The sequence below is a fragment of the Ostrea edulis genome, chromosome 5 (assembly GCF_947568905.1).
Source record: "Ostrea edulis chromosome 5, xbOstEdul1.1, whole genome shotgun sequence".
NCBI lineage: Eukaryota > Metazoa > Mollusca > Bivalvia > Ostreida > Ostreidae > Ostrea > Ostrea edulis.
In genome coordinates, this window is record NC_079168.1 from 27,021,733 (window position 1) to 27,039,356 (window position 17,624).

Consider the following 17,624-nt stretch of genomic DNA (forward strand, 5'->3'; position numbering starts at 1 on the left):
ACCTATACTGGGTTCCTAAACTACATAAAACCCCATACAAACAAAGATACATTGCTGGATCCAGTAGGTGCTCTACCAAGCTCCTATCTTTCCTCCTCACGAAAATATTAACAGCTGTGAAAGAGAAACTTCAAACTTACTGTCCGACTACATATTCCAGAAGTGGTTTTTAATCAAATGTGGATTCTAAAAAATTCTAAAGAACTTTTAGTAAACTTGAAATCGCAGAATTTTTCCCAAATCAATAACATTAAAACCTATGACTTTTCAACACTATACACGACCATTCCTCACGATAAATTAAAGACTAGACTTTTTGATATCATATACAGTTGCTTCTTAAACAAAAATGGAAAATGGAAAGATTCATATCTAGTGATCAGTCATCCAAAAACTTTCTTTGTTAAACACCACTCTGATTCCACTCCACACACAAGTACTCTGAAGTTGAAATAAAAAATATATGCTAGAGTTCCTCATTGACAATATCTTCGTGGTGTTTGGTGATCAGGTCTTCCAACAGTCTGTTGGAATTCCCATGGGCACGAATTATGCTCGTTTGTTAGCTGACCTGTTTCTATATGCATATGAAGCAGAATTTATTCAAAACCTTCTACGTGAGAAGAAAAAAATCTCTCGCTGTGGTCTTCAATTCGACATTTCGATATATCGATGACGTTTTGTCTATTAACAATAATAACTTTCATTCATATGTCGATTTGATATATCCCTGTGAGCTCGAAATAAAGGACACCACAGAGTCGTCCACTTCTGCTTCATACTTACATATTTTATTGAAAGTAGACATTAACAGCAAATTGACAACTCAACTGTATGGTAAACGGGATGAGTTCAGCTTTTCCATCGTCTACTTCCCATCTTTATGTAGCAATATTCCATTATCACCTGTATATGGTGTTTATATATCTCAACTGATTCGATATGCAAGAGCTTGTTCTGCGTATAGTCAGTTTTTAAATCGAGGTAAGCTACTGACAAACAAATTGATGGTACAGGGGTTTCAACAGTCTCGATTGAAGTCAGCATTTCACAAATTCTATGGTCGTTATAACGATCTAGTTCGTCAATACAACCTATCATTGGGTCAAATGCTGTCTGACGTGTTTCATACCGATTGTTAAGTCATTTTGGCACACCGATTTTGACTGGGGATGACTTTGTTTGCCTGATCAGGATATAGAGCTCATGGCGGGTGTGACCGGTCAACAGGGGATGCTTACTCCCCCTAGGCACCTAATCCCACCCCTGTTGTATCTAGGGATCCGTGTTTGCCCAACTATCTATTTTGTATTGCTTATAGGAGTTATGAGATTGATCACTGTTCGTTATCTTCACCTTGCATTCAAAATGAGACTATGTTCTAATCCCAATTTTGTCACAAATTGTCATGAACAGGAGGAAAATATTTTGTGCCTTTGTAGATTTCTAACCGGTCTTTGACACTGTCTTGCGAAAAGGTCTATAGAAGAAGTTAATTCTCAATGGTATCGAAGGGAAATGGTATACTTATATAAGAAATATGTACATGGGGATAAATCCAGTTATTAAGATAAATTACATGACCAGCACATTTTTATATGCAATGTTGGGGTTCGACGAAGGAGTAATTTATCACCTTTTTTCAATTATACATTATTGATATCAATATATTTTTACAATATAGCCTTCAATGTGGAATCAGGTACCTAGAATTAGTAATCATTCCCTGTCGACCAGTCACACCCGGCGGAAGCACTACATTGTATATCTTGATCTGACCAACGGAATACACCGCATTAAAAAATCAGTGTGCCAAGAACGGTATGAAACACGTCAGACAGCATTTGACATGAAAACCTGACTTCGAACGAGACTGTTGAAACCCTTGTAACATCAATTTATTTAATTTGGATGCACTGAATTTCCCACCGTTCTTCTCGGAAAAATATTAACAGCTGCGAAGGAGAAACTCCTAACGCATTTTACCAAAACATATGTAAGAAGTTTTGTAAATCAAATATGGATTCAAAAAACGCAACATACCGTTTAGTAACTTTGAAATCAAAAAACAAAACATTTCTCAAATCAACATCAAAACTATTAACTTTCAACATTTCTGATAATAAATTAAAGACTAACATTTTGACGTTATAGACAGTTGCTTTTTCAACAAAAACCCTTATGAAGTAATTAGTCATTCAATAAATTATTGTGTTAAATACCACTTTGATACTACGCACAAGCACTCTCAAGTTGATATAAAAAGATGCTCCTCAGTTCCTGATTGACAATATATTTGTAGTCTTTGGTGATCAGGTCTTCCAACAATCTGTTGGAATTCTCATGGACACGATTCATACTCCCCTGTTAGTTGTCTTGTTTTCATATCGTTCTGTGGCAGAATCTAATCAAAAGGTTCTACGTGAGAAGAAAAAGTATCTTACTATGGTCTTTATCTCGACATATAGAAACCGTTTTATCTATACATCCCAATGAACATTACAGTCATTCACACCTTCGTACTTAGATATCTTATTGAACATAAATGTTAACGAGAAACTAACAGCTCAACTTTTGGACAAAAAAAGATGACTTTATTTTCTCCATTGTTAGCTTCCCATGTTTCTATAGCAATATCCCATTACTACTTGGATGATAGATAAAAATAACGAACAGTGATCAATCTTATGAATCCCATACGCTATACAAAATATAAAGTTGGACAAACGCGGACCCCTGGATATATGAGAGGTGCGATCAAATGCCTAGAAGGAGTAAGCATCCCCTGTCGACTGGTCACACCCGCCATCACCCCTGTATCTTGATCAGGTAAATGGAGTTATCTGTAGTCAAAATCAGTGTCCCAAGAACGACCTAACAATCGGTATGAAACAAGTCAGACAGCATTTGACCCAATTTGACTGTTGAAACCCCTGCACCATGATTGGTTTGTCAGTAGCCTGCCTCAATTTAAAAACTGATCATCCACAGAACAAGGTCTTGCGTATCGAATCAGTTTAGAGATATAAACACCATATGCAGGTGATAATAGAATATTGTTACATATATATAGGAAGTTGACGATGGAGTAGCTGAAATCATCGCATATATCATAGAGTTGAGCATATGGCGAATCAACTGATTGGATATGCAATAAACTGGTTTGTGCATGATCAGTTTTTAAATCAAGACAGACTACTGACAAACGAGATGCTGGTACAGGGGTTCCAACAATTTGGTTTAAATTCTTTAATCGTTATAACGATTTAGATTGCAAATAGAATCTGTCATTGAATCAAATGCTGTTCAATATGTTTCATACTAATTGTTAGGCCGTTCTTTACCCACTGATTTGGACGATGGGATACTTTGTAATCCATTTACCTGATCAAGATATAGGGCTCAAGGTTTTTACAAATCATTCTGCGGGTGTGACCGATCAATAGGGGATGCTTACTCATCTTATGTGCATGATTCCACCGTTGGTGTATCCAGGGGTTCATTTTTGCCCAATTCTCTATTTTGTATTCGTTATAGAACTTGTGGGAGTGATCACTGTTATTTTCACCTTTTCGTGAAATTATGTCAAACAGTAATGTTCACAACCTTAAAAACTGTATATATTTGTTTTAAAGATTTATGAATTAGTCTGTTCACTAAAACTTCAAAGTTTGGTACATATTTATGCATACATTTCACTATACATTCCTCTCACTTTACTTGTATCAATACATGAAATTTTTGCATTGTGTCTCGTGTACCACTTTCATTGTGGTTTGAACGAATCAAAATGAACGACATCAAATAACCAACACTCGGCAACCGGAAGAGTGTTGTTTGGACCTTTCGTTTGCTTTGTAAAAAGGTTTAGTGCTACAGTGACGCAATTTTTCAATTTTCATAAAGTTTAGTTAAAATGGTCTGTTTTATAATTTTATCTCTATCGTATGTTTGCGCTGAAAAGACAAATATATCGTGTGAAAATAAAATTTGTCCTAGCATGCGTTTGAGGATTTCTAAAAGAAAGTCAGTGTGAAAAAAAACCCTCAGTCTTATCAAGTCAAAATTTAGGAGATAGTGTAATACGTCATCTTTGTGATATAATACCGGTAACTCTGGTTTTACTTGGATGAACTCTTTTGCATCGGGATTCGTTCATGAAATACACCTACGTTTGAAACATGTCCAGTTTGGTGTAAAATAGAGTCCCAGTATGTATAGTTCCTTCATACACACAGGCACATGCACGCGCACACGCATGCATACGTACACACTAAAGACAAATGTTTTACGAGCGTGTTCCCCTGTGATTTGTTTAACTTTTGATTTTTATAATGAGTAACTTGGTATAGCTTCACAGGAGATGCTTAGTCCTCCTAGGCACCTCATCACCTCTAGTATATCCAGGGGTCGTGTTTACCCTACGCTTTATTTTGTATTCCTTATAGTATTGTGATTGGCCACTGTTCGTTGTTTTCACCTTTCATATATATATATATATATATATATATATATATATAATATATACAACTCTAAACACTTTGTTGAAATATTTCGACCATGTTACCGGTCTTTATCAGTCGTGTTTATCTCTCATAGCAACGTAACGCACGACTACATACACAAAAGTACTATGACGTCACAGTAAGTATTATAAACGTACACACTAAATTTAATTTCATCAATTGATAAAACTGAGGGTTTTTTCACATTTATATATATATATATATTTAAAATATGAAAAGAAAACACAGAAATCCTCCGTAAAGCTATATCTATATATATTGACAGATGAAATCGAGTGCAAAGGAACATCACCGTTAGCGGCTGGAATGTGGCTGTCTATTGGAGCCTTAGCAGATGGGGGTGGTAAAGTATTTTATTCAAATGTTTATAACTAGTATACTACCAAATGGTAGTTTCAGAAATGCAACTTGTATTTCAAGAAGTGTAAATATATAGTTCATACAGGAGTTGCAAAAATGGTCGTTATAATGATCTGTCATTAAGTGAAATGTTTCACATCAATTTTTCCCGTTCTTTACATACTGTTTTGTACGATGGGTTACTCCGTTTATCTGATCAAGAAATAGGACTCAAGTCGATGACCGTGTTTGAGGACGGAGCAAAAAGTATTGGTATTAGTAATTGTACCATAGGTGGATAAAGAAAATTCCAATTAAGTTATACGGACATCTGTCATACAAATACAGGAATTATGACGCAATTGATGTTTAATAAATAGTGCATTGTGACGCCATATTTAGTGGGACTGTTCAGCAAATTTCACAAACATAGGAGACCTGGAACAATGGAAGAGTGATTCTACAATATGATTGGCAAAATATGATTTCCAATGCTTTTGCGGATTTTATGTAACATATCAGAACGACGTGGTCTTCGGTACACGAGATTCAAAATGGTAAAATTTACATATCTTCATGCTTGCATTAGAATCGATGCCATTTTGACCACAAGTTTCAAGTTCCATAACAGGTAAAATTGCAACATATGTTTAACATATGAATTGAATATTCTTATTTTAATCATATGATTAACATATGATTTTATCATATGGTGAACATATGTTTTGAATATATGTTTAAAGTATGTTCAAAACATTTGTTGAACATACCGTAAAATTCAACCATATGATTAACACATGGTGAAAAATCTCTATGTTTAACATATGTCCAACATATGAAATCATGGACAATATTTGATTAACGTATGATTAAAAAGGGATGGGGTCTTTGTTTTATACACATTTTTTGGTAGAATACCCGCCACCCATTCCTCAAAATCGCTGCAATGGGCCTAGGCCAAATTTTACAAAAGAACTTACAAATAAAACTAAAAATGGTATAGAGTTTTGAAACCTTGCCAACTTAAATTCAAAGATTGTGTTTATAAATATAAATTTGCATAGCTAAATTCTTGTTCATATTAAAATTGCAAGGTTTTGATACAATCTGAGCAAACTAGTTTTATAGTATAGATACTCCCGGGACTTTATAATGGTAAGTATTATTGTATGACGTTACCCTAATCTGTAAAAAAAAAAAAAAAAAAGCATACCAAATATGACGTAAAATTATTTTGAATTACGTTTCTCGCCCGCGGAAAAAGTCTTTCAAAATAGGTTTGTTATCATATCCGTCGAGGTTTATAAATTCCGTGCAATTAAAGCATCTATATAACTAAGAAAATTCATAGCACGTGAGCGTACTGGCAGACAATCGATCATGTCAGGGAAAGCGGAGAAAGACTTGATAGCAGTAAGTAGAAAAATGAAATTAATGCCAACTATAGGTTTACATTCAAAAGTATACTTTTTGTATATACGTAATGTAAGGTTAATATGTTGACGGTGTTACCGTTTGAGCGAACGCAGCTTCATGTACACATATTTTGTAATGTTCAAGCTTTGATCAGGTTCAATTTAAACAATATCTATTTGCCAAATACTCACTACATGAATGGAGAAACAGCCTATTTTAGTTTTCTCTTATGATTTTATATTAAATCATATTGGTTTTGGCTATATTTAGCTCTAAAACTTCATAGTTATTTCGGATTTCAAACATTTCGGTTGAGCATCACTGAAGAGACATTATTTGTCGAAATGCGCATCTGGTGCATCAAAATTGCTACCGTATAAGTTTTACATTGTAAGTCCTGTATTGGGTTCTTGCTCGATTTAGATCACTTCAATATACACAGCATGGACATTTTTACAAACGGAATATATATGAATGTAATTGAAATATTTTTAAACTATATACATTATATTTCTGCTGCGTTCACTGTGACTTGCTTAACATGTTCTGAACTGCATGCTCTTGACAACCCAATCTACTTTCTTCTTTTTCTATTCTCGATTTTTCCAAGTCACTAATAAGTGATAAAAATGCCCAAGTCCTGTTATAAACATCTTAAGTTTGTAAAATTATGAGAAAAGCACTGGCTTTGAACATAAAACACATTTCAATATAATGATAATTCTTTATAAATCGATAAATTCAACAATATTGCATAAGCATGCACGTACCCAGAAATGCCCCCCCCCCCCCCCCCCCCACCTTACACACCTATATAATTAAAGAATGAAATTCTTATAGCAATCCCCTTGTAACAATAGCGTGTTTCAGGAGAGAAAATTTGAACAATATTTATGATGTTGTACATTATCCTAGTTTTAATAAATGCTTCAACAGTCGCATATAATTATTGAATATTTTTTTTTATATATTCTAGCCCCTCCCCACTATGATTGTAAGGATGCATAAAGTTTTCTTCACAAAACTAGAATTAATTACTGATATTTCAGTCATTAATAGCAAGTGACAGGGTTGGTTATTATGGGGGGGGGGGTCATCGTGGTTTGCATTTATCGGATATTCCAAGGAAGTAGATTTAAGCAGAGAGATATACCATATGGCTCTGGTGCTTTGCAGTCGATTATACACAATTTGTATTCGATACCATATCATATTACGTATGCCTAATGTTTATGTATATTGTCCCGGTAGCACGACAATTAAGGAATGAAGCAGATAATACGACTCGTAAACTGCAGCAAGTTACATTATATCGTATAACATAGGTCAAAAGTAGCTTAATTCCTTATAATTTAATGAAAGGTAAAGATACTGAACACTGATCAATCTCATAACTCCTATAAGCAATACAAAATAGATAGTTGGGCAAACACTGGCCCCTGAACACACCAATGGTGGGGTTAGGTGCCTAGGAGGAGTAAGCATCGCCTGTCAACTGGTCACGCCCGCCGTGAGCCCTATATCCTGATCAGGTAAACGGAGTTATCCGCAGTCAAAATCAGTTTGCCAATAACGACTTAACAATCGGTATGAAACACGCCAGATAGCATTTAATCCAATGATAGGTTGGTTTGACGAACTAGATCGTTATAACGACCATAGAATTTTGCGAAATGTTGACTTCAATCGAGACTATTGAAACCCCTGTACCAGAACAAACTCTTGCGTATCGAATCACTTGAAATTAAAGCAGTATATCAATTTAGACATACATGGTATAAAATGTCTTTGGTGTATTGAATCAGGGGATATTTCTTCATATTAAGACACTTGCGAATGCATAAACATGCTTACAGTCATGGAAACTTTAAAAAAAACTTGTTATTTAAGACACAAATTATTTAGCAACATTCCCAGTATATGTCACTTCAGTGTTCATGTTCTACATCATTATTTTTATTTGCTACATCTCAGATGGATTATTATCCTATTTCATATTTGGCTTTGATAAAAAGGCTACATCGACAGTGTGGAAGAATTTCAAGTGATGCCACGCATAGTTTTGATATCTGATGGCAGACCTACAGACATACGATTGATTGGTCGAGAAAATGACTCCCCGGAATATGAAACGAATTCAGTAAGAGAAATAAAGATAAGATTGTTGCTAACTTTTCATATTGTCGAAAACAATTAATATCATTCTCCATTTGCCCTGTTAGGCCAAAGATCAGCTGCTACATGCTGGATCATGTGCCGGGAGAGATTGTCCAATTTTCTGTATTCCAATTGGAACAAATCCTGATGTGGTAAGTTGGTTGAAGTTTTTTTTTTATACTGATTCCTTTTTATCTGATTTCTTCAATGTCTGGTGAATGGAAAGTAATACATTCTGATAGCACCAATAAACATGGTGTCTGCAGTAAAACAAATATCATAAATTTAAAATACCTTAGTCCAGTATGAAACAATACTAATTACTCAGGCTTTACAAGACACTATGCCTTACCTGAATCAGTGACACAATGTCTTAACTTAATCAATGACGTCAGGTTTTACCTGAATCAAACACACCAGGTCTTACCTGAATCTTAGACACCAGGTTTTATCTGAATCATAGACGCCATGCTTTATTTAAATTAAAGACAACATATTTACCTGAATCATATACACCAGGTGTTACCTGAATCTTAGACACCAAGCCTTACCTGAATTAAAAACAGCATATTTACATAAATGAATCAAACTCAACATTGCGCATCTTTGTCTTGCTATACGTGAAATCCAACATTAAAGATACTACTAAATATGCTTCCTACCTCAGCATTTTATATCAATGACATCGAATTTCAGAATATTTTAGAAATGTTGTCAGCAAGGTCAAAAGGCGGACGAGTTGTGCATTTCCAGGAAGTTCGACAATTTGGAAGATATAGTCAAAATTTGGTAATATATAATACTTTATTATTCTGAAAACTTGCTTAAACTTTGCATTCAGAAACCTTAATATTGTGAGATCTATATTTTCAAACTACACAGTAACTGATATTTTTCGTCTTTGTTGTCATTCTTAATTGATTTTGGGTTTATACTGTAGAAATATAACCATTAGAAGATTACACAAATTGTTTTAACCTTAGAGCTTTAATCCCACCTTCTTGGGTCTCGGAGAAACGACTCCAAATTCCTTCGTTCACCCGATGTACGAAATTTGTACAAAATGAATACTTTAAACCACTTTCTAAGTCATTAGTGAGTTATTTTTAACATGTTTATAACTTACAAGCCAGATGATCATGATAAATATTTGATCACATATATGGTTACGAAGCACAGTAGCATATTTTCATAATCAACTAGTTTGCTTTGGAAAACATCAACTATATATTTGCCAATGCAATATTCTTATACCTCAATCTGAGTTGATACATTTGTACAAAGTGTGCGTAAACTTTTCATTACTCTGTGACCTTGGAAAATGTCATATGTGAAAACTTGTACTTAGTTTGAGATAAAATGATCTGCTTTACTATATAATGAGGTACAATTTGTTCATATTGACTTTTCAAAATAGGGACCATGTAAAATCCTTATCTTATCATATCCTTTAAGGGTCTGGTGTACAGTTTCCATCAAAATTTTGTTTTTCAATTTAAATTATCGAATTTTATTTTTATTCATTTATTTATCATGGAACATTTTTATAGCGCATTAGATAATTTTACAATTACTCTAAGTGCTTTACGTAATATGTGTTTGTATAACAGATAATTCTCAAAGTAAAAGAGAACATAAGACAAATGATTGCATGTAAATGTTTTATCAAATTGGTTTTGAAAAGGATAAAGATTTTTGAATCTATGTGATAAAATAATATCAAAATTCGTAATGTTTCAGAATACGGAAATTTCGAGATACGTATCCACTCTGACTTTTATAGCGCGTTGAACCTAATTGTAGGGCATGCCAATTTCGCATCACAATAAGAACTAAGTGAACAAGCATGGAATACTTCAATTGCTATCAAATTCCTGTATTATAATGCTATTTTTTAAAGAAAGGAATCACTACACTCATTTATAGGAAAATGCATTTAATCAAATTATGTGAGTTGGCGCGGAAAACGAATCTAGGGAATATCTTGAGGATATCGGTAAAGCTTCACGCCTTCCATCCAATGATACGCGTCTAAATGCGCCATTTTACTTCCATCTAGTTTACACCAAGGTACTAAGCACCGATTGTGACTTGAATCGTCATCGTGGGACTGCGAATAGCTCTTTACAGACCGTCTTCTAGCGAAACCCCGGTTGTATCGATGTCAAATTTGCCCTACAATTGCTTATTATCACTTGACCGCGGTGGATAAACGTCAAATCTAATCGGTCGTTCCGGCACATCCCGAAAGTTCCGTATTGTATACATGATAAAATATGGATACAAGCTTTCCTCAAAAAGATGCATTTTGAAGTCTTTCTTAAAACTTTTAACAGTATCACATCAGCAAAGGTCCATTGGTTAACTGTTCCAGAGTGTGGGTGCTACTATATCAACCGCCGGTGACCTTGTGTCTTTGTTCGAACGCGGTTGGGTGTTTTCTCCTGTGTATACGTTACTCGAAAGCAAAGACCTGTTTAGTTCGTATACAGTGATGAGGTCTCTGATATAGACAGATGCTAATTTGTTTAGTGCCTTGTGTGTGTATGTAGGAATCTTGTAATTGACACGGGAATCCAGCCGAATCCAGTGTAAGGATAAACGTACTGGTTAAGGTTATACGTTATCAGAGAAGCTTGTTATAGAGAATTTATTATTTGTTGTGTAAACAAAGAGTGGTGTATTGTATTGTGTATATAATTTTGAAAATGTATTATTATCGATCTAAGTAGATGATAAACATTGTATTTCAAGTATTCAATGGGTAACGTGTGTCATCTAAAAGTTGAATTTGTCTCTGTGCAAAATTATCATTGCATTAAAAACTTTAGGTTGTCAACCCTAGATGAGTTATATTTTAATGATGAAAAAATAAAACAAAATTTAATAAATGTAGTAATAATAATAATACAAAACAAAAACGAAACCAGTCCCTTTGTATTTTATCTATCTCGTGATATAATACGAAAATGATTAACATTACAGTTACACTGCAGCGTGATCGTCTGATCGGATATTTTTATGAAGATCTGTCAAATCCAAAAACAACGGAAAGAAACAAAACGCGTAATTTCAATGTAAACTCTTTCTTGTCACTTCGGGTCAGTAATGCAAACATTTCTATAATTAGATCAAATTCATTTAGCTCCAAAAACGTCACCATGTGTACTTTCAGAGAATAGCAGCTTCCATATCACGCTACTTTCCAAAGAATCAGGCGATACAAACGGAGTTAATTCCTTCTGTCTTGTCACTAGATTCGTACTCGGATTTGGAAGACGGCGACATAGTAAGAAACATGACATATTTTTGTATAAACTTGTTCCAGAAACAAAGTACATTTACCTTCCCCTTTTACCGTATGCACTCCAATGATTCCTTTACTATAAAAAAATTGTTTTGGCCAGATAAATCAAATAATGAAATTCTAAAATAAATTTCATTTTAGCGATGATACCTTTCCTATACTTGTAATCGAAATATATCCTCTTTTGTATACAGAACGATATAATCGACTTTGTTAAAAAGAGGGACAGTTTTGTGCATAAACCCACAACAAGATACCATGTTGTGCGTCAAGTTCAATCTTTAAATGATGGCAATAGTGATGACGAGACGTACCAAGAGTTAAATCATCATATCCCCCCGTTAGGGACGACAGGATTGCGTGGCCCCAGCAGGAACTGGAAAAAGCGGGATGGGGAAGAGATAGAAACACTCGATGAACACTCAGCTGAAGAGGGTATCACTTATACGCAACGTAAGTAATGTTTACTAGAAATGATTATCATACCTCCATAAAACTCTGTAGCGACTATAATACTTTATTTACTGAATACTAAAATGTACAATGGGGGTGTAACCAACATCATAAGTTATCCTTATCATTAGATACATCTATGTCTTTGTTTTTGTCTATGTCTTTGTCTTTGTATTTGTTTGTAAGGCTCATTATTACAACTGTATATTTAACGAACTTGGCATTATTTCCTCTTTTGATAATCGTACTTATATTCCAACTGCCCTTTCAAAGGATGAAATACTTCATAATCATGCTTCAGTTTTAGACACATTGCATATCCCAGTCAATGTGTCGAATGAATATGAGTTACCATACCTATACTAGATTCCTAAACTATATAAACACCTTTTCAAATAAGATAATTGCTCGATCCAGTAAGTGTTCTACCAAGCCCCTATCTTTGCACCTGACAACAATATTAACAGCTATCAAGGAGAAACTTCAAACTTACTGTGCGACTACGTGTGCCAGAAGTGGTGTTAATCAAATGTGGATTCTAAAAAAATTCTGAAGAACTTTTAGTAAAGTAAAATCGCAATTTTTTTCCCTAATCAATAACATCAAAACATATGACTTTTCAACACTATACGCGACCATTCCTCACGATAAATTAATCAATAGACATTTTGACATCATTGAGAGTTGCTTCCTCAACAAAAATGGAAAAGAAAATATTCATATCTAGTGATCAGTCATCCAAAAACTTACTTTGTTAAACACCACTCTGATTCCACGCACAAATACTCTTAAGTTGAAATAAAAAATATGCTAGACTTCCTCATTGACAATTTCTTCGTGGTCTTTGGTGATCAGGTTTTCCAACAGTCTGTAGGAATTCCCGTGGGCACGAATTGTGCTCGTTTGTTAGCTGACCTGTTTCTATATTCATATGAAGCAGAATTTATTCGAAAACTTCTACGCAAAAAGATAAAATATATTGCTATGGCATTCAATATATATGTATATATATAAATATATATATATATATATATATATATATATATATATATATATATATCAATGACGTTTTGTCTATTAACAATGATAACTTTCATTCATATCTCGATTCGATATATTCATGCCAGCTCGAAATAAGACACCACAGAGTCGTCTACTTCTGCGTCATACTTAGATATTTTATTGAAAGGAGACATTAACGGCAAACTGACAACTCAACTGTATGGCAAACGGGATGATTTCAGCTTCTCCATCGTCAACTTCCCATACTTATATAAGAAGGGGAAATACAAAACGAAAAGAAGCAATGAAATTAGTTTTGAGAAATAAATCAAACATAGAAATTAATAGATAAAACAAATAATAACTAACTACAGTAATGTTAAAAAAATATGCGAGCGGATCTAACATCCAATTTTTATTGGATTGTTGTATTTGCCTCAATTTTAAATCTATAGAAAACTGCATTCATATTTGAGAGGCAAAAGATATAAACACCTCTTTTGTCATATTTTATTTGCCCCCGCCGATTTGCAAACCTTCTGTACGAATGTTAATTCCATATACCTAGATTAGATTACCTCTATGGTAGTTAAAAATAAAAAGGCACCTTGGAATTTGCGTAGAATATACAATTTATACACAGGTCGGTCTTTGCATTATGCAGACAGTTCCGATAAGCAATTTTGATGGTTTTTTATGTAAAAAGTTAAGAGAAACTTGAACATATAAATGTAACAAGACAAATACATTATTCCTATATACAAAAAAACCTACATGTCTCTGAGCTTCCTAAAAACTACCAAAGGTGATAAAATGGTATCGTATTTTGCTCTGCCAAGTGGTTAATTTGGAGATTTTTACTGTTGAAAACCCGTCTTAGAAACATTTTGAAATAATTGCTCAAATTCCCAACCCCATATCGAAATGACTTGCACGGTCTGTACGTTTCTAAGGGCGTGGTTTGAACGATCTGCACGTTTCTATTGGCGTGGCTGAATCATGCACGGAACGATATTTCCACGAAACGATTTGCACGGAACGCTGAACGGTCTGCACAGAACGGTGAACGGTTTGCATGGAACGCTGAACTGTCTGCATGGAACGCTGAACGGTTTGCACGGAATGAAACGAAACGCTTTGGAGGTGTAGTAGCACGCTTCAGGGTATATATACCACCATATTAATCATAGGCATTATTTAATCCATTCATGAATAAAATTCTTAATGTTTAGCTGAAATCACAACACACAACACCAATTGATCTAAAATAAAAAGAAGAGAAAACATGGTTCCTGGATATACCAGAGGTGGGAGCATGTGCCAGGGAGGACTATGCATCCCCTTTCGACCGGACACACCCACCGTAAACCCCTTTTTATCAGGTAATCGGCGCAATTCGTAGTCAAAGTCAATTTACCGAGAACCTCCCAACAATCCGTATGAAACAAATCAGATAGCATCTGACCCAATGCCAGGATCCACCAAGAAACTAGATCACTACAACGAACATAGCATTTGCGAAATGCCGACCTCAAACTAGACCGCTGAAACTCCTATAACACCAACTTGCCAGCCAGTAGCCCGCCGGACTCAAACACTGACCACACGCAGAAGAAGCCCCTGCGCATCGAACCAGCTATGAGACACAAACATCATGTACAGGCGACACAAATATGGATTACAAGAATATCGAAACAGGTCAGCCAACAAAGGAGCATGATTCGGACTCGGGAGAATTCCAACAGATTGTTGGAAGACCAAATACCACGAAGACACGGCCAATGAAGAATTCCAACATTTTTATTTCAACTTCAAATTAGTTGTGCGTGAAATCAGAGTTGCGCATAACATCTCCGTCGTCAACTTCCCATATTTATGTAGCAATATTTATGTCCCCTTCAAAGAAGAGGAGCATATTGCTTTGCACCTGTCGGTCGGTCGGTATGTCAGTCGATGGACCACATGTTGTACGCTCAATATCTTAAGAACTATTCACTTCATTGTAATGAGGTTTCATATGTGGGTTAGTTATGAGTAGAAGAGGAACCCTATCGATTTTCAAAAGGTCAATGGTAAATCAACTCTGGACACAGGAAGACAATATCCGCTCAATATCTTGAAAATCTTTTGCTTAACAAACATCAAACTAGGTACATTGGTACATCTTTAGACGAAGATGACCCCTATTGATTTTGAGGATACATGATAAAAGGTCAAGGGTCAATCTGATCATAGCAATATACTGTCCGCTGAATATCTTGAGAACACTTTGCTTGACAGACATCAACTTGATACATTGGTATATCTTCAGGTCAAGATTACCCCTTTTGATTTTGTGGTCACACAGTCAAATGTTAAGGGTCAAACTGTCTGCTAAATATCTTGAGAAACCTTTGTTTGACATACATCAAACTTCGTACACTGGTACAACTTTAAAGGAAGAATTTTGGTCAAAGATGAAAGGTTACATTTGACATAGTAATATATTGTCTCCTATATTTTAAGAGTTATTTGCTTGCTTTACACCAAACTTGGTAGACTGGTACATCATAAGGAGAATATGACCCTTGTTAATTTTAGGTCACATGGTTAATCCACTCTGGACAGATTAAGATATCGTCTGTTTAATATTTTGAAATGGTTTGTCACAACTATCAATTGAATAACGTATGCGTATAACCCTTTTCAATTTTACACCATTGGAGCATACATATTTTAAACACATTCCCTGTCCAGTATCACTTGCATACGGTGTCTATATGTACTACTCAAAATTTGATAAGGATCATATATATGTTTCTGTTTAAAAAATTAACTGCATAACTGGCAATATTGTGTCCACGTGAAATCAAATACGTCTTCAACAAACTTGCACGTGCATTTCATGTCATGGGAAATGCGTTTCTCATCACAGTTTATGCTTTTGCTACCATTGAACGATTTTCACTCTGGCATCGGTGTCTGATTCTTTCTAAAATTTCAATCTCACATGAGTGTTTACACTACGTTTATCAACACAATGCCCCCTCAACGTGTAAGGCGTCGCCTGACGACAGAACAACTCGGCAGATGTATTGGAATGCTTGACGCTGGCTATTCACAACGTGACGTTGCAAATCCACTAAACGTCAGCCAGAGCGTTGTAAACAAGGCCTGGAACCGACAGCAAACTTTTGGTACAGCAGCACACCGACATGGGGGTGGTCGTCAGAGGTCGACAACCAAACGCCAAGACCATTTTGTGGCTCTTCAGGCACGACGCCATCCCTTCTGGACAGCAACCAGTCTACGTAACGACCTCCTGAACGCCTCGGGGGTGAATGTGTCCACTCAGACGATACGGAATCGGCCTCACAATGCAGGTCTCAATTCGAGAAGGGCATGTGTTCGAGTCCCTCTGACTGTTCGACACCGGCGGGAGCGATTGGACTGGGCTGAACATCATGTCACTTGGACACAGAACGATTGGGTTCAAGTTCTGTTCACCGATGAGTCCAGGTATTGTTTGGACTTTACAGACAGGAGGCACCGAGTGTGGCGAGGACAACGTGAATGTTTCCATGATGCCAACATCAGTGAACATGACCGTTATGGTGGTGGTTCCATCATGGTCTGGGGTGGAATCAGCAGGGATGGAAGAACAGATCTTCCTGTCCTGGAGAGAGGAACAATGACGGGGGTGTGGTACCGGGATGAGATCCTGGATGTTTACGTCAGACCCTACGCTGGTTCTGCTGGCCCTGAGATCATTCTGATGGATGATAACGCCCGTCCTCATCGCGCCAAGGTGGTGGAGCAGTACCTTCAGCAGGAGACAATTGTCCGTATGAACTGGCAAGCGCGCTCGCCGGACTTGAACCCGATTGAGGATGTATGGAACATACTGCAGGTTGCCCTTTCACGCCGTAGAGCACAACCCACGACTTTGACAGAGCTCGGAATCTCCCTCGTGGAAGAGTGGAACAACTTTCCCATTGGAAACATCCGGGTGCTTATTGACAGCATGGCTCGACGTTGTCAAGCCGTCATTGATGCAAGGGGAGGCCATACCCGGTATTCACACTTCATCGACTAAGTGTAATGATGAACTATCCCCAAAAACTGTGTAATTATTTCTTTGGTTTGCTGTTAACTTTTTGTAATGAAATGCCTTTTGGTGTTGTTATCAGATTCCAAGCATTCCGTATTGATAAAAGTTCATGCCGTTCACGAATTTTCATTCATAAACTGAGTAAACACGTTTCTGAGTCAAATTTATGTCTTTTGTTATGTTAGTGGTAAATTACACACATATAACCTAGTGATCCTTATCAAATTTTGAGTAGTATATTTCAACTTATTCGATACACACAAGCTTGTTCTGCGTATCGTCAGGGTTTTTTTTTTTTTTTTTTTTTTTTTACTTGTAAATCGAGCCATTCTAC

The 17,624-nt window shown here is 35.8% G+C and overlaps 1 protein-coding gene across 4 annotated transcripts in view; it reads left to right on the top strand.

The window, feature by feature from the left end:
• The window catches only part of LOC125649345 (uncharacterized), a 51,901-nt gene that overhangs the window by 10,957 nt on the left and 23,320 nt on the right, over nt 1-17,624 (top strand). For 3 of the 4 annotated variants that reach the window (XM_048876806.2, XM_056165580.1, XM_056165581.1), the window contains exons 4-9: nt 4,792-4,869; nt 8,297-8,421; nt 8,504-8,590; nt 9,135-9,227; nt 11,614-11,727; nt 11,940-12,198. In XM_048876806.2, coding sequence (XP_048732763.2) covers nt 4,792-4,869; nt 8,297-8,421; nt 8,504-8,590; nt 9,135-9,227; nt 11,614-11,727; nt 11,940-12,198 — 756 coding nt within the window. Of the gene's footprint in view, nt 1-4,599; nt 4,645-4,791; nt 4,870-8,296; nt 8,422-8,503; nt 8,591-9,134; nt 9,228-11,613; nt 11,728-11,939; nt 12,199-17,624 lie in introns of all 4 variants that reach the window. The other variant, XM_056165582.1, reaches the window with a different exon arrangement.